Here is an 18,602-nt window from a genome sequence, read left to right on the forward strand (position 1 = left end):
TTTGGTCGGGAAGCGAGTAATGGGATGGGCTGACCTACCCTACTTTCCAGATCTGCCTAACTAGAGAGAGAGAGGACATGCATTTGGACTGAGTGGTGTGTACTTCAGGTGTTTTTGTGGCTTCTTACAGCCTGTTTCCCAAAGTGCAGTACATTGAACGATGACTTACAAACAGCAGTCCTCAGATATGGTCACTTTGAGAGCAAGAGAAGAAAGGGTACAAGCGATGTTGGCTGGAGGGAGACCGCCTCCAGGCAGCCTAGGCGCTCTCCTGCGGGTCGGCCTCCCAAGCCTGGACTGGAGCATTAGAGAGAGACTTCCATTGCCTAGAGAGGCCAGGCCTGCGCGTCCCCTCTGCTCGAGCCGCGTCTCTATGGCGGCCGCGACAGCCCACAAGGCGCAGAGCGACATGAACGCGGATGCTGGCGGCCAAGGCGTCGCTGCGCGGTCTCGAGAGGGCAGTCCCGTGGCGTGTGACTTCGTCCCATCGGCGCTGGGGACGCGAGAGCAGTGAGTGTGGCGGGGAGGCCCGGAAGGAGATGGCGCCTCCTCACCCCCACCCGCGGCCTGAGGAAGGAGGGTGGAAGCCACCTGTGGGGGTTAAGGGGCGAGATCCCGAGCACGCCCCGGGGAGCGGTTAAGCCTCTTTCAAGGGATTCAAGACCACCGGAGGTCCTTGGAGAGCCGGTGTAGGGGGTCTGGGATCTGACTTGGGGAAAAGGGGGAGAGAGTTGGGCAACGAACCGGACAAGGGCCCAGGAGGTCCCGGGAGAGCTGTGAGATCTGGGAACTGGAGGAGGTCGGAGTGGAGGATGCTCTGAACTGAGCTAGGGAGATGGTAGGGGTTCTGGGGGAAGGAGAGAAACTGTTCTCTGACCCGAAGTTGAAGCTAAGAAATTAATGGGTTAGATTAAGAGCACTGACTCTTCTTCCAAAGGACCTGGGCTCAATTCCCAGCACCCACAAGGCAGTTTACAACTGTCTGTAACTCCAGTGCCAGGGGATCTGAGACTCTCATACAGAGGTACAGGCAGGCAAAAACCCAATCTACATTAAATAAATAAATAAATCTTAAAAAAAAAAAAAGAAATTAATGGGTTAGAATATAGAGAATGAGCCAGGCAGTGGTGGCACACGCCTTTAATCCCAGCACTCGGGAGGCAGAGGCAGGCGGATCTCTGTGAGTTCGAGGCCAGCCTGGTCTACAAAGTGAGTTCCAGGAAAGGCGCAAAGCTACACAGAGAAACCCTATCTCGAAAAACAAAAACAAAACAAACAAACAAACAAAACCCTGTATCTGCACATTGATGATCAAATTTGAAGTAACAAACTCAGCTTGTGCAGTCCAGTTATGGAGTTGGGTCTGGATTTAGAGATTCTTGGGCAGTTGCCTGTTTTTATTCTTTAAGCTAAAATGTATATGGGATTATGCATCAGATAACTATAAGTACTTGTTTAATTTATTCTGCTTGTCTACAATTTTCATTTTTTTTTCTTTTAATAATTTTTATTGTGCAAGTCTCCTCTTCTTATGGTAGCCAGGGAGGTCAGGAGATGGTGTCTGCACCCCTGATCTTGGAGTTACAGTTATTTATTTTTATTTTATGTTTATTGGTGTTTGCCTGAATATCTTTGTGATGGTGTCAGACCTTGGAGTTATAGTCAGTTGTTAGCTGCCATGTGGGTGCTAGGAATCAAACCCAGGTCCTCTGGAAGAGTAGTCAGTGCTCTTAGCCACTGAGCCATCTCTCCAGCCTCTAGTTTTCATTCTTTTAACCTAAGGATGTTAAAAAAAATTGAACTGTATGCACTTAATGATAACAGTAATGTTTTAAGGCTGTTGTAAGTAACCATATAATGCATTGGAAATAATCTATTTAATTCACAAAATACAGTTTAACTTGGGAATCTTGCTTCATTATTTCGTTGTTTATGTAGTTGGGATGCTGTTTATGAGAGAGAACTGAGGACATTCCAAGAATATGGAGATACAGGAGAAATCTGGTGAGTTAAGCTAAGGAATTGTTTTTGTGGGTGTGAGAGAGCATGAGCAAGTGCACTTAAAACAAAGACAGTCTAGAAACCTGGGATGAATCTGGCTCCAGTGGCTTTAACACCCCCCCCACCCTGAGTCAGCATTTCCCTGGAACTTGCTCAGTAGACCAGGCTGGCCTCAAATTCAGAGATCCTCCTGCCTCTACCTGCCTCTTGCTTCAATGATAGCTTAAAAATATCTCTTTTCTTTTTTAGTGACCCAGATTTAAATTGATCATAGTACTAGGAAATTACTTTCATTCCATAGTTGTCATTTTTTTTTCCTAAAGATTTATTTATTTATTATGTATACAGTGTTCTGTCTGCACATATCCCTGCAAGCCAGAAGAAGGCACCAGATCTCATTACAGATGGTTGTGAGCCACCATGTGGTTACTGGGAATTGAACTCAGGACCTTTGGAAGAACAAGCAGTGCTCTTAACCTCTGAGCCATCTCTCCAGCCCTAGTTGTCATTTTTTAATTAATGAAATTCTGAAGTACCAATATTTGCTGATGTCCAAGAAAGCAGTTATTAGGACAATATTTTAAAGGATTAATGCTGATGTAGATAGAGTATGTGTGTGTGTGTGTGTGAACATGTGTGTTTATATATCGATATACTTAGTTATTTACATATGTAAGTATGTATAATTCATACTTTAGGTATTCCATTTAAAGGTGTAATCTCCTAACTAACAATAAAGATGAAGGTTAAACAGTTATACATATTCTCACTTTTCAAAAAAGACCTAAGTGAGCATATGGTATAAACAGCTTAAATGGAATGTAGTTGTAACTTTTGCTGTATATCTGCTCTTTGTATTCTGTTCCTAACAGGTTTGGAGAAGAGAGTATGAACCGACTAATAAGGTGGATGCAGAAACAAAAGATCCCATTGGATGCCTCAGTGCTTGATATTGGAACTGGAAATGGTGTTTTCCTGGTTGAACTTGTTGGTACTTTTAGTATTCATGTGTTTGAGCCAATTTTTAAAATGAAAGTTTTTAAAAGATGTTGCAGTTAAGAGATTGGCATCTAAATGTGTAACAGCAAAACAGTTGGAAAACTTTGAGTGTTCATATGGGAGGAAAGGGCGACTGCTTGGATTTGGGGAAAGCAGTGAATACATGGTGTCAGGCATAATTCTGAAAACTGGACTCCCAGATGTCTAGTGAGTGAATGGTGGAGTCCTAGAAATGTAGAATCTCAACAGTCATAATCCTGAAAGAGTGAAACCTTAAAATGTGAAATTCTGGAAGCCAGAATTCTGAAAACCTTAATTCCTATATTCCTATAGCAGAAAGCAAAGGGCATATAAGGAGTATAAAGCTGAATAATGAGGAGGGGATTAGAGCATTGGTGGTCCTAGTAGTTGTATAATGTTATGTGCAGCAAATACCAAAAATCCAGGTTGAGCATTATTTAGGATGTGTATGTGAGGTTTCCAGAGGAGATTAATGTCTGAGTCTGGATGGAGTAGGGAAGAGCTGCCTCAGTATTGGTAGATACCATCTAGCAGGTTGAGGCCTGTCAGAGACAAACAGATGCTGAGTTAACCACTGTCGTAAGAGTTAGGACAGTTAGCTTTTGCTGTTGTACACTTTGAAACTCTTGCCCTTAGGACCCTTACCAGTGGTCCTGGATCCTTAGGCTTTGGGCCACAGAGTTATCTCATTTATTGGTTCTTGGGCCTTTGGACTTGAGCTATGTCATGCTACTGGCATCCCCTTGCAGACAGCCTATGAGACCTCTCAGTCACCATAATTATGTGAGCCATTTCCTCCAATAAACCCCGCTCATATCTGTATCTGTGTCTCTGTATCTCGTAACTGGTTTTTGTCTGTATATATTTTTACTAATATACATTTGATATTGGGGAAATAGCATCGTTCCTTCTTATTGTGTTCCTTAGAATATAAGGAAATGAATATGCAAACTTGTTCCCTCACAAAAAGGTTTTGTAATATTTTAATTTTTACATCTGTTCATTTGTATGTATGTGTATTAGGCTTGGTGGCCAAGTGCCTTTACCTGCTGCACTATCTTGCTGTCACGAAAGCTTTGATGATTGAATTGTACAGTGCTACTTATTGTTAAAGACAGCCAATTTAAAGCTAAGGTCAGCAAGACAGCGCAGTAGGTGATAGGGTGCTTGCACCCATGAAATCCATGTGTGGAAGGGGAGAGCTGATTCGGTAATGCTAGTTACCCTCTGTCCTCCATAGGGCTACTCACGTGCTTACACAAACACAAAATAAGTGTAGAAACATTTTTTTTTCAAGACAGGGTTTCTCTGTGTAGTTTTGGTGCCTGTCCTGGATCTCGCTCTGTAGACCAGGCTGGCCTTGAACTCACAGACATCCGCCTGGCTCTGCCTCCCAAGTGCTGGGGTTAAAGGCGTGTACCACCGCTGCCTGGCCTGAATTTTTTTTTTTTAATTGAGACAGGATCTCTATGTAGCCTGGGCTGTCTTGGAATTCTCCTTTTTTTTTTTTTTTTTCTTTTTCCGGAGCTGAGCACCAAACCCAGGGCCTTGTACTTGCTAGGCAAGCGCTCTACCACTGAGCTAAATCCCCAACCCCTTGGAATTCTCTATGTAGACCAGGTTGATCTTGAACTCAGAGATCAGCCTGCTTCTGCCTCCGAGTGCTGGGATTAAAGGCATTGCCCAGCAAGTTTAAAAAACAAGTAAAACTAATTATTGGTGCTGTGAATACTGCTAAATCGTGACAACCAAACAATTAACCATAAAGGGACACATATGCTTAACAGAATTTGATAACTGAAATACTCTTCAATGACTGTGCAGTGTTGCCGAGATTGCAGTGAAATGTTGACTTAAAATGCAAGGTCTTCCCTCCTGAATAACTGTTGTGTGCTGTGGCCACTTCTACACAACCCCATGCTCCTTGCAAAAAATGCCCTTCAGAAAGAGCTTGAGAAGCTCAGTGACCTGAACAAAAACACATGAAGATAGAGAGCTCAATTTAACTACTGAAGAAGACAGGCATACTCACTATCAAGTCTTAACAGCAGAATACCTCAGTTTGGCTAATGCATGGGCCAAACTGTATTTTGAAACTATCTCCATTAAAAAAGATACAAAATTCATGCCTCTGTTAGGCTTGAGCATTTAAAAACTTACTGCTCTGTTGTGTATTAATAACTGGGAAAAGTGAAGCTTTGAAAAGACTTGGAAGATTTGGAGAGGTTTTCGATCAGTAACAGTAGATGAGTGAGGGTTTACGTGAAAAAAAGCCTTCAGCAAGTGAATTTTAAATCGTGATCAGTAAAGTGTTGTGTTGAGTTCTTTTGTTTTCCATTTAGCCAGTGCATTTGAGACTTAATTCAGTTGTGATCAAGTGCTTTCAGTGGTAAAACCATAGACAACAGAATATGCAGATGAATGTATTTGCTGTACAACACAGCAGTAATGAAAACTTCAATTGAAAGTGTGTTATTTTAGTCAGGTGGTGGTGGTGCACACCTTTAATCCCAGCACTTGGAAGGCAGAGGCAGGTGGATCTCTGTGTTCCAGGACAGCCAGGGCTACATGGAGAAACCCTGTCTTGAAGAACCAAAAAACAAACAAACAAACAAAAGTGAACATTTGAGGAAGATACCCAGTGTTCCCAGCATTGACTTTTGGTCTCTACACTCATGAATGCACGCATATGAACACTTGTGTACCTATACTCACACATGCACACACAAAAAGTATCATTTGTCATTTATTGGATTTACTTCTAGCTAATGCCATTCTAGGAGCTTTTGATGAATTGAAGGCATATTTGCATGATGATTATTCAGTGGTTTGAAGATAACTAAGTACCTAGTCATGGTATTGTTTGTTCATTAGTTTTGTGTGTTGAATTTGTGACTCATGTCTGAATGCATTAGGAAAGAAAGTGCTAAGTACCCAAAACAACCCAGGCATGGTGCTGAAGTTGGAACTTTGAATTTTATTATTATTATTTAAGATTTATTTTTTACCTGGGTGGTTGTGGTACACTCCTTTAGGCCCAGCACTCAGAAGGCAGAAGCAGGTGGATCTCAAGTTCAAGGCCAGCTTGGTCTACAATGTGAGTTCTAGAACAGCCAGAGCTACATAGAGAAACCCTATCTCAATCCCCCCTCCCCCCAAAAAGCTTCTTTTTAAAATTAAATTATATGTCTATGTGAGTGTCTGCTGTGTGTGTGTGAATACCCACAGAGGCCAGAAGAGATTGTTAGATCCCCTGGAGCTGGAGTTGTAGGCAGTTGTGAGCCTCTTTATGTGGGTGCTGGGAGCTAAATTCAGGTCCTCTGGAAGAACAGAAAGCACTTTTAACCTCTCAGCCATGGATCCAATCCAAGAGAGAACTTTTTGATAGATAGGGAGTGATTATGTTGCTTTATGTGAGTCATGGAATTTCAGAATAACAGTACCCAAGAAGATAAACTCAAGCATATTCTCTAAGAAAGGCAAATACTCGTCTTGACGTAAGACTACTTTCCTGTAGTTGCCCATAATCTATTCCTTCTTACATATTGGGTTTTCATGTTTTCTTTTTTCCTTTTCATTTATCCTCATTATTTTAAATCACCAGTTTTTTTTAATTATGTAATTTTCTCTGCTATATATCTCATCTTTTGTATCATTTTGTATAAAGTATGTAAAGACTTAAGAATTGTGAATTGGGCCAAGCGTGATGGTATACATCTTTAATCTAAGCACTCAGGCAGGTGGACCTGTTGTGGGTATTTGTTCCACCTATGGCCTTGAGGTACCAGCCCCTAGGGCATGGCCTTTTGGCCAGCTTAAGACCTGGGGAGCACATACAAGGTTCCCTTCTCTCTTGTGCCTTGGATAGTGAAGACCGAGTCAGGCAGCGTGAAGCAGCATGGGATGGGTTCTCATCCTTCCAAGACTCTGCGACTGAATTTGCCTTATCCTGTATTAGTGAGTTGCTCCCCCTATATAATCCTCTAATAAATAGTCCTTTATCAGTAATCCATGGATTTCTTGCATTATGAATTTTTGTAAGTTTAAAAGCCATCCTGGTCTATGCAGAGAATTCTAGGCTAGCCAAGGATATATAGTAAAATTCTGTCTCAAAAGCAAACAACAAACTAGAATAATGCATTTTGCAGATTTGAATTATAGTGTTATTGGTGTGTAGTGGTAAAATTGGCTTGTATATAGAGACACTGATACTAGCAAATGAAGAGGTGGGGTTTTTGGCATCTGAAATTTCAGAAAGTTTCTTTTTCTTTGTTTTCAAATTAAGAAAACTTTGTGTGTCTTTTCTTTCTTCTTTTCTTCTTCTTCTTCTTTTTTTTTTTTTTTTTTTTTTTTTTTTTTTTTTTTTAATTTTACTGGGCTGTGATGGCATATGCCTTTAGTCCCAGCACTCAGGAGGTAGAGGCAGGTGGATCTCTGAGCTAGAGGCCAGCCTGGTCTACAGGGCGAATTCCAGGACAGCCAGGGCTATGCAGAGAAACCCTGTCTTGAACCCCCCCCCCCAAAAAAAACCCTTAATTTTTATTTGTTTATGTGTATGATTGTTTCGCCTAACATGAGTTTATGTGGAGTTATAGATGGTTGTGAGCCATCATGTGGGTGCTGGGAACTTGACCTACGTCCTCTGCAAGAGCAGAATATGCTCTGAACTGCTGAACCATCTCTCTAGCCTGTGTTTATTTTTTTGTCCTTTGAGACAGGGTCATTGTGTAGCCCTGGGTGGTCTTGATCTTGATTTGTAGACTAGGCTGATCTTGAATTCACAGAGAACCACCTGCCTCTGTCTCCCAAGTTCCTGTTTTGCTTTGTTTTTGAAATAGAGTCTCACTGTGCTGTTAGGCTACTCTTGAACTCAGAACCTCCTGCTTTTGCTTTCTAAGTGCTGGGATTCCATGTATGTGCCACAATGCCAGATGACCTGTTTTTCCATGGATATAGTTTGTCTAACATTAAGTTATATCTCCAGCCCTTAAGTAAATTCTTTTTCAACATTTTAGTTATTATTGTTCTTTTGAAATAGGGTCTCATGTAGCTCAGGCTGGCCTCTAGCTTACTAGGTAGCTGAGGATGTTCTGAACTTCAGATATTCCTTCCTTCCCTTCTCAAGTGCTGAGATTACAGATGTGCATCACTGTGCCCAGCTTAAGCAGTTTTTAAAATTATTTTCTCCCAGAGTTATTTCTGAAGTTCTTTTTTGTTTGTTCATTTGTTTTTTTGAGACAGGCTTTCTCTGTGTAGCCCTCACTATCCCTGAACTCGCTCTGTAGACCAGGCTGGCCTCTGCCTCCTGAGTTCTGGGGTTAAAGGTGTGCCCCACCACTGCCTGGCTTTGAGATTCTTTTTTTCCCCCAGAGCTGAGGACCAAACCCAGGGCCTTGTGCTTACTAGGCAAGCGCTTTACCACCAAGCTAAATCCCCAACCCCAGTTTTGAGATTCTTGATCTTGCAGATTTTGTATTTTAGTCTTTTGGGGTTTCATCATTAGGGAGTATGGTGTTTAAGATTGTGGTTTTGGGGATTAGGATGGAAACCCCTAAGTGAGAAGCCCCAGGGGATCCAAGTTATAGTCTTGGTTCTTTTGGTTATACTCTTTCTTTAAAAATAATTAATTTAATTTAATTTTATATGTACTGCTGTTTTCCCTGTATGTATGTCTATGTGAGGGTGTAGAATATCCTTGAACTGGAGTTGCAGATAGTTGTGAGCCATGGTGTGGGTGCTGGGAATTGAACCCACATCCTCTGGAAGAAGAACTAGACCTCTCAACCATTGAGCCATTTCTCCAGTTCCCCTTGGTTACAGTCTTTACTTGGAGCAAGCCCACTTCATTTTTCTGGGCTACAGTTTCTCCTGAGGGTGTAGGCTGGGTGATCTGTATTAGCTTCTTTTAGTTTAAAACTCTAGAAATCTGTGTTCATTAAAAAGAGATGGGCCTGGAGAGGTGGCTCATTAAGAGTACTTGCAGGGTACCCAAGTTCGGTTCTAGCATGGGGCTCACTTACAACCACCTGCAACTCTAGTTCCAGGTGATCATTCAAGTCTTCTGACCTCCACAGGCACCAGAAACATTTGAAGTGCGCATAAATGCAGGCAAAACACCTGTGTACATAAAATTTTAAATATCCTATAAAAGGAGATGTTTGCAATTCTAATAAAGCATCTATTCCTTGTCTTAGGTAATCATATGGCTTAATAAAAAATATACTGTTCATGCACATGAATTTTGGTACAAGTTCCTCTATTAGTTATTGACTTGTGTTTATAGCTGTTGTTATGCAGAAAGTGTACGGTGTAACAACAGGCCTGGCTTTCCTGGAACTCACTCTGTAGACCAGGCTGGCCCCGAACTCACAAAGATCCCACCATGCCTGGCCCTTTACTGTCATTCCTTATTTAAATTTTTTTTGTTACATTTATATTTTTTGTGTATGTGCATGCATGTTTATGTGTGTGCATGTGTATCACAGCGGCCATGTGGAGGTTATAGAACAACTTGAGTCAGTTCTTTCCTTCTATCATATGCGTTTCAGGAATTGAACTGAGGGCATCAGACTTGGCAAGCAAGTGCCTTTACTAGCTGAGCCACTTAAGATGTATACATAAGATTGACATTTACTAGTGATTAACACGTATTAATGCTAGGTACTGGAAGTTTGAAAGTGTGGATCTTGTGCTTGGATTATTTATAGTATAATAGAGGCTAGACTGACAGATAGTTAGTCTGTATATGTGATAATGGATATACTGAGTATAAAAAAAAGCAGTTAGCATTGGAAAAGAGGGACAGGAAAGGTTTTGAAGAATTAATATCCAAATTGGGTAGGAATCTCGGCACTGTAGTGAGTGTGGGTGGAGTGTAATTACAGAAGGAGAAAATTTTGGAAAATGAGAACTTGTAGACGAATTTCTAAACAGTCTTATTAAGAAACACAGAGCCACATACAGGGGTGAAAGCCGGAGATCAGAGAAATAGTGAGAGCCACTAGCTAACCTTAGCTCACCATGCCACTGTAGCTTCCCAAGGGAGAGCGTCTTTCTGTCTAACCTGAGCCTTTATTGCCTTGCTGTTCTGCCTTCTCATTGGCTCTTAGCCCAGCTACTTCACTTCCTTGTCATTGCCTGTCTGTACAGACTTCCAGGTCTCTATGGTTGGTACTGGGATTAAAGTTTGTGTCACCAGCTTGGCTCTGTCCTTGAACACACAGAGATTCTGCTTGCCATGTGATTGGATTAAGGGCATGTGCTACCACTGCCTGACTTGTTTATGGCTGGCTGTGTCCTCTGATCTCTAGGAAAACTTTATTTCTTAACATACAAATAAAATATCACCACATTTCAGCACAAATATAATATCACCACAAGAACTAAATACATGAAAGTTGAGGCAGCATAGGTCCTGTGTCTGTAAATAATTGGTAAAATAGAATTTGTGTTGAGTGGGAATAGAGATGAGGATTAAGTTCAAGGTAGCTACCATATTATATTTTGCATTGAGTAAAAGCTCAGTTTTTGCTATTTGTTAAATTTTTTTTTTTTTTTTTTTTTGAGACAGGGTTTGTTTTGTTTTGTTTTTTTAGAAAGCCCCTTGGCTGTCTTAGAACTCACTCTGTAAATCAGACTGGCCTTGAACTCAGAGATCCGCCTGCCTCTGCCTCCCAAGTGCTAGATCTGAAGGTGTGCGCCACCACCGCCCAGCTAGTTATTGCTTTTTAGAGGTAATGAGAGAGGCAGAATAACCTTTCATGAAACAGTTTGAAATATCAACACAGAGCATATGTTCTTTAAAGTTCAGGAATGAAATGTCTGCAGCTCAGTGGGTTGTCACAAAATGAACATCCATACAATAGTCACAGTGGTCAAGTTTCCTCTTCTCTAAAAGTGACCACAGTCCTCTGCGGGTCAGCCAAATGGGTGTGCACTTCCGGGGTTGATTAGCCTGTTTTGAAGCATGTCAGTAGAGCTTAGGTCTCCATCCACTATTCTTGAGATCGGCCGGTGCTGACTGCATGCAGTATTTGGTTATTCTCATTGCTCTGTGGCTGTAGGCTTGCTTTATAGCCATCTCACACACATAGTTATTCACCTGTTCATTTTACTTGTAGATTCTTTGGGGTTTTACTTACTCGGTTTTATGTTTCAGGGATTAAACCCAGGGTCTTGTGCATGCTGGACACTCTATCACTGAGCCATTGTCCAAGCCTTTTAGATTGTAATACTTTACTTGTAGAAGCTAATGGTTTATCCTTGAGATTATAGATTCCTTTAGGTTTTCTCCATCTGTAATTATGTGCTTTGTGGTAAGTGGTAATTTTAGTTTATTCTTTTTAATCTTTCATTGCTTCTCTTCTCTCTTGTATGTGCATATGTGTTCATGTGGATATGAATGCATATGTGTATGTGTGTTTGTGGGACAAAAGTTAACATTGGATATCTTTTTTATCACTCTCCACCTTATTTTTTTTTCCAATTCATCTATTTTACACCCCAGCTACAGCCCCCTCCCCCAATCCCTTTCTCTTCCGTCTCTATCCAGGAAAGGACAGGTTTCCTGTCTCCTATGAGTATCAATAAAACATGCCATATCAAGTTGCAGTAAGACTAAGCATCTCGCCATGTATTAGAGCTGGGCAAGGTGGCGCAGTATTAGGAGTAGGCTCCCAAAAGCCAGTAAAAGGGTCAGAGACAGCTGCTGTTCCCAATGTTAGGAGTCCCATAAGAGGACCAAGTTACATAACTGTAACATATATGCACAGTGCCTAGGTCAGTCCCATGTAGGTTCCCTGGTTGGTAGTCCAGTCTCTGTGAGCCCCTCTGAGCCCCTTGTGAGACCCTTCCTGTATGTCCTTGATTCCTCTAGCTCCTACACTCCTTTTTCCTCCTCTTCCTCCAAAGGATTCCCAAACTCCGCCTAATGTTTGGCTGTGGGTCTCTGCATCTGCCTCCATCAGTTGCTGGATGATGCCTCTCTGATGGCCAGGCAGCAATCTGGTCACAGGAGATGGACAGTTCAGGCTACTTATCCACTATTGCTAGGGTCCTCCCCATGGACTCCTCGGAGATTCCCCTGTGCTAGGCTTCCACCCAAGCCTGAAATGCACCCTCTAGTAGTCCCCCTCAGCACTCTCCCACTCCGTGCCCCCTAACCTGATCACTCTTGTTCATCCCCACCTGCCCTCAGTACTCACAAAATCTCTTTTATTTCTTCTTCCTAGGGAGATCTGTCCCCACCTTATTTTATTTTATTTTTTTAATTTCTATCATTTATTGTGTGTATGTGTTTGTGTATAATGTCTTTTAGGGTGTGCATGTGGAGGTCAGAGGACAACTTTGTGGAGTTAGTTGGCTCTGAGGATCAAATTCAGCTTGTCACCCCTACCTTGTTTTTTTTGGATACTCTCTCACCTGGAGCTTGCTGATTCATCTATTGTCTGACTCCCGGGGATCCTCTTATCTCTTTCTTCACAGTGCTGGGGCATAGGTGTGTGATACTGTACCTTGCTTTTACATGACTGTTGGGTATTGGGTATTGAACTCAGATTTTCATGCTTGTATAACAAACATTGTACCCAGTGAGACATCTGTCTCTTTAGTGCCCTATGTTTCTAGTGTTGAGCTTTTGTTTGTTTGAACAAGGTTTCCATGAAATTGCTAGTAGCCAGATGTAATTTCTAGCCAAAAGTCCACATCTTTAAGATTTATTTATTATGTATACAGTGTTCTGCCTGCATGTATGTCTGCAGGACAGAAGAGGGCACCAGATCTCATTACAGATGGTTGTGAGCCACCACGTGGTTGCTGGGAATTGAACTCAGGACCTCTGGAAGAGCAGTCAGTGCTCTTAACCTCTGAGCCATCTCTCCAGTCCCCATAGTCCACATCTTTTGCCTACCTAGTGCTTGGATTATGGGCATGCCTTGGCTATGGGATGTGTTTGTTATTGCTGAGAAGCATTCTGTTACATGGCTGTGTTTCATATTATTTGTCCATTTATCATTACTTTATAGTTTATTTATTTTGATTTTTTATTTTCAAGTCATGGTCTCACTATGTAGCTCTGGCTGTCCTGGAATGCTGTAGACCAGGCTGGCCTCAAACTCAGAGAAGTCCCACCTGCCTCTGCTTCTCAAGTACTAGGATTAAACATACACCATCACCTCCTGGCGTGCTTTATTTTTTGTTTTTTGAGAAGGGTCTTGCTTTATAGCTTAGACTAGAGCTTAATAAGTAGCCTGGACTTTATGACAATTCTCCTGCCTCAGATTCCTGAACATTGGATTACAAGCAGGAGTCATTACATCTGGGTTCTTTGCTTTGTTTTGCTTTTTTTTTTTTTTTTTTTTTAAAGATCTTAGGGTAGGAGTTTAGATTATTATTATTATTATTATTATTATTATTATTTAATTTTAGATTCATTTATTTTACGTGTATAAGTGTTTTGTCTGCATATATTTCTGTGCATCATGTGTCCGAGGAAGTCATAGAGGGCAGCAGATCTTCTAGAACTGCTTGTATGGGTGCTGGGGATTGAACAAGGATCCTCTGCAAGAGCATCAAATGCTCTCAACTGTTGAGCCATCTGTCCAGCTTTGGAAGTTTAGATTACTGACTCAAGACTTCCACTATACTCAGTAAAGGCGATAAATGCTGTGAGTTTATCTATAAACAGATGCTGGCATGGATGTAGGAAAAGGGGGCAGTTTTGATGTTGTGTTCGTTTTCTTCTTCCAGTGTATTTTCTATTTTTTTTAATTATCAATTTAGAATTTTCTTGTTTTATTTCTAAATACTGCATGTTTTTCTATTACCTTATCGTTACAGATTTATAGTCGTAATGCATTTATTAGCAGAGAACATATTTTGTGGACTTCAATGCTTTTAAATTGGTTTTAGTTTGTTTTATGTCCTCCAGCATGTACCCTGTTTGTGTGATATGCACTTGAGAGTGTGTTTTGCAGTTAGTAGACTATTCTATAAATGTTAAATGCATCTAGTTTTTTGGTGGTATTTAGTTCTGTATTTTTTGCTCATTTCTACTATTTCTATCAGTTACTGAAACAGGAGTGTACAACCATAGTTGTGAACTTCGATTTTCTTTGATTTTGTCAGTTTTTGTTATATGAACTTCTAAGATTTGTATTTTTGTGAATGAACTGATAAACTGTTTTTTTTTTTAAAGATTTATTTATTAATGTATTTTACATATACACCAGAAGAAGGAATCAGATCCCACCCATTGCAGATGGCTGTGAGCCACCATGTGGTTGCTGGGAATTGAACTCAGGACCACTGGAAGAGCAGTCAGTGCTCTTAACCACTGAGCCATCTCTCCAGGCCCCGATAAACTGTTCTATTACTGTGTAATGTTTTTTTTCTCTCTCTCTTTTTTTTTTGGTGGTGGTGGGGGGACATTTAGAGACAAGGTTTTCTCTCTCTCTCTTTTTTTTTTGGTGGTGGTGGGGGGACATTTAGAGACAAGGTTTTCCTGTGTAGCCCTGGCTGTCCTGGAACTAGCACTATAGACCAGGTTGGGCTTGAACTCAGGGATCTGCCTGCTTCTGCCACCCAAGTTCTGGGATTAAAGGCGTGCGCCACCATGCCTGGCATAATGTATCTTTTTAGTTTTTGTAGTATAGTTTGCTTTGAGTTTTACTTTGGTATTAATAATCATTTCAGCCGGGCGTTGGTGGCGCACGCCTTTAATCCCAGCACTCGGGAGGCAGAGCCAGGCGGATCTCTGTGAGTTCGAGGCCAGCCTGGGCTACCAAGTGAGCTCCAGGAAAGGCGCAAAGCTACACAGAGAAACCCTGTCTGGAAAAATTTAAAAAAAAAAAAATAATAATCATTTCAGCCGTCTTACTTAAATTGAGATATAACTCATATACTGGAAAACTCACCCTTTAAATAAAGTACGTAGTTCTGTGCTATTTCATGTAGTCTAAAAGTTGTGTAGCGATCATCAATGTTTTAAATTTAAAAACTCACTTCAGAAAGGAGTCCTAGGCCCAACACCATTGACTCTGCATACTCCTTTTTTTCTTTAGTCTCTGGAAATCACTAATCTACTTGGAGAATTGGTCTTTTTTATTTTGTTGTTTTTTTTAGAGATTGATTCTAATATATTCTGGCTGACCTGGTGCACTTACTACATAACCCAGGCATTCTTGTACTTGCTGTGATCTTCCTGCCTTAGCCTCTCAGATTACAAATTACAGTGTGTGCCACCATATTAGCTGATTTGTCTGTTCTGGATATTTCATATGTGGCCTTGTGTTGGGCTTCTTTCACTTGCACACTTTTTAAAAAGACCCGTCTGCATTGTAGCATGTCAGGACTCAGCTCTTTATGTGGCTGAATACTATTCCATTGTATGGCTCTGCCACTGCTTGTTTACCCATTCATTGATGGATTTTAGGGTTTTTCTTCTGGCTTTACTATTGTAAAAAATTTGTGTATAGGTTTGTGTGGAAATAGACTCTCATTCTTTTGGGTATTTACATAGGACTAGAATTGCAGAGTCAAATTGCTGAATGTAAGGTACCATTAGGTTGTTTTCTTCAGTGGCTGCTTTCTTATATTTCTTCCAGCAGTAAATATGAGTTTAAACTTCTCCATATTCTCACCAGTAGGCACTCCCACGATGCCAATGATGGTCCCTCCTCCTCCTGGGATGATGCCTGGGGGACCTACTCCTTTAATGAGGCTACCTATGAGAGGACATATACCCATGATGGCTGGGCCTCCAGTGATGACACCTCCTGCTTGCCCTATGATGGTCCACTTGGCTTGGCCAGACAGAGCAGAAGGGCTCTTTATCAGTTTTTTATTTCTTGTTCTGTTTCACCAGAAGATCACAGTGCTGAACCTGAGTGTCTTCTAAGCTCTATGACAAGGAAGGCTTCCCCTTTCCTATCAGACAGAATAGTTTTGAAAGGAGAGAAGAGGAATTAAAAAAAGTACAGTTTTCATTTGTATTGTGAAATATGAAAATAAAATTGTCAGCTGTTTTTAGTTAAAGAAATCATAGAGATCTACCTGCCTCTTCCTTCTGAGTGCTGGGATCAAAGGTGTGCACCACCACATCTGATTCAAAGTACTTTTTGTATTATATTTTTAAATGTGTGTGTGTGTGTGTGTGTGTGTGTGTGTGTGTATGCATGCATGCATGTACATGTATGTGTCAAGGTGCTTGTGTCCAGGTTGGAACAGCCTTGGGTGTTGTTGTCTCTTTTCACCTTGATTGAACAGGGTCTCTTCTTCTCCGCTGCATACTCTGGGGATTGTCTTGTCTTTACTTTTATCTTCCTTTAGAGCAGTGGTTCTCATCCTTCCTGATGCTGCAACCCTTTAATACAGTTCATGTTTGTGGTGACCCCAACCATAAAATCATTTTATTGCTACTTCATAACTAATTTTGCTACTGTTAAGAATCATAATGTAAATATCTGATATGCAGGATATTTGATATGTGACCCCTAAAAGGGTTGCTATCCGCAGGTTGAGAACCACTGCTCTAGGAATACTGGGATTACAGATGCATTATATCCCATCTGGTATTTTTCTTTGCTTGTCTTCTGGCTCCCATTCTACATAACTCTGTCATCTGTATACCACCCTTGTTAGTCTTGGGAAGTAATCTGACTTCTTGTTCCTCTATTCTTACTGGTGCTTTTGAGATTTTTCTCTTTTTTGTTTTCATCAGAAATACTATGATGTGGGTGGTTTTGTTTGTTATCATCTCAGTTTGTGTTTGCAGTGCTTGGGGCCCTTTGTTCAGTATTGGAAAAATCTGTCATTTGCTATTTCTTACTCTTGCCCATTCTGGTTTCTTCTTCTCTGAATATCTATATCTGTAAATAGTTTACATCTCATATTCTGTGCCATGTTAGATCTTTTTGTCATTCTGTCTTGAACAGTAATGTTTTCTTTACTAATTCTTTAAAATAAAAAAAAGGTTTGCACAAACTGGACATGGTGGCACATGCCTTTAATCGTAGCACTCCAGAGGCAGAATCAGGTGAATCTCTTGAGTTCACTGCCACCCTTATTTATATAATAATTTCCAAGCCAGTCAGGGCTACACAGTGAGACCCTGTCTTTAAAAAGTGTGTATGTGTGTGTGTGTCTGTGGGTACGCGCATGCATAGGTATACTTACATATTAAAATAAATACACATATGTATCTATATATTTGCTGTATCTAATCCATCAAACTTACACTTGAGTTTCTTGGTTTAATTATTGTACATTGCAGTTCTGTTATTATTTTTGGTTTGTTATTAAAATTCACAGTTCTAGCTGGGCAGTGATGGCACACACCTTTAATCCCAGCACTGGGAGGCAGGGGCAGGCAGATCTCTGTGAGTTTGAGGACAGCCTGGTCTACAGAGTGAGATCCAGGATAGGCTCCAAAACTACACAGAGAAACCCTGTCTTGAAACAAAACACAATTTTTTTTTTTTTTTTTTTTTTGATTTTTTGAGACTGGGTTTCTCTGGCTGGCCTTAAACTCACAAAGATCCGCCTGGCTCTGCCTCCCAAGTTCTGGGATTAAAGGCGTGCGCCATCACTGCCCGGCAAAAATCACAATTCTTGGCCAAAAGTCTTTAATTTATTTTCATGACAGGGTTTCTCTGTGTAGCCCAGGCTGTCCTGGACTCAAATTCAGAGATCCACCTGCCTCAGCCTCCTGAGTGCTGGGATTAAAGTTGTATGCACCACTACCTGGTTGGGGCCTGTTTCTAATATCAGTTTCCTCCTTGTCTTTTTGATTGTATATTGTTTCTTAGAAGATCCATTTATTTTTCACTTTGGGGAAAATATTCAGTGCAGGAACTGAATAGGAAAAACACTGGTTGATAGTTTGTGGTTCTAAGTGATTATAATCGAACCCAAAAACATCAGCATAATTTTTGTATGTTGTACTGAAGAGTCAACAGGCATGATAGAAGGAACTACCAAAAGTCAGTAGAATCATCTTAGATTTTCGGTTGCTTAGGGAAAGAATTGTTAGAAATGAGAGGAAAACAAACGTCTCCAGTGGTAAAGGTAGAGGCAGCTAAGAGGATAGGATAGTAGACCTTTAGATCAAAAACAGGAATAAGAGCTGAAGAGATGGCTCAGCGGTTAAGAGCATTGACTGCTCTTCCAAAGGACCTGGGTTCAGCACCCACAAGGCAGCTTACAACTATCTGTAACTTCAGTTCTGAGGGACACCCTCATACAGATATTCATGCAGGCAAAACACCAATGTACATAATTTAAAAATATAACTTTTAAATTTACAAGGACTCCAATTTGCAGTAAGGCTCGTTAAGGAAGGAATGGCTCAGTTGCCTTTAGCCTACTGGCTGTGGGTGGATTAGGACTTCTGTTGGTCTTTTCTGTGTCGAACACAGAGATTGCAAGCCCAGCGCCACTTTGAGATCTTTGGCAGCAGTTAACTCTGCAGCTCACACATGATTGAGCCTGTATGATAATGAGTATTCAGAGATGGGTAATGCCTGGGGAGTGCTCACCAACCTAAGACAGAGCGCCTATGTGGCCTGGGCAGGCATCTCCATGAT

At 41.1% G+C, this 18,602-nt stretch overlaps 1 protein-coding gene across 5 annotated transcripts in view; it reads left to right on the forward strand.

The window, feature by feature from the left end:
• Positions 1–344: 344 nt before the first annotated feature.
• Eef1akmt2 (EEF1A lysine methyltransferase 2) overlaps positions 345–18,602 on the forward strand; it is a 31,377-nt gene continuing 13,119 nt past the window's right edge. For 2 of the 5 annotated variants that reach the window (XR_005092523.1, XM_028868610.2), the window contains exons 1-3: positions 348–510; positions 1,939–2,004; positions 2,874–2,988. Coding sequence is in view for 4 of the 5 variants with exons in the window: in XM_028868610.2 (XP_028724443.1) it covers positions 374–510; positions 1,939–2,004; positions 2,874–2,988 (318 nt within the window). In the remaining variant the exon portion in view is untranslated. The other 3 variants (XM_028868617.2, XM_028868624.2, XM_028868630.2) reach the window with 3 other exon arrangements.

This window comes from Peromyscus leucopus, chromosome 1 (genome assembly GCF_004664715.2).
Source record: "Peromyscus leucopus breed LL Stock chromosome 1, UCI_PerLeu_2.1, whole genome shotgun sequence".
In the NCBI taxonomy this organism is placed as follows: Eukaryota; Metazoa; Chordata; class Mammalia; order Rodentia; family Cricetidae; genus Peromyscus; species Peromyscus leucopus.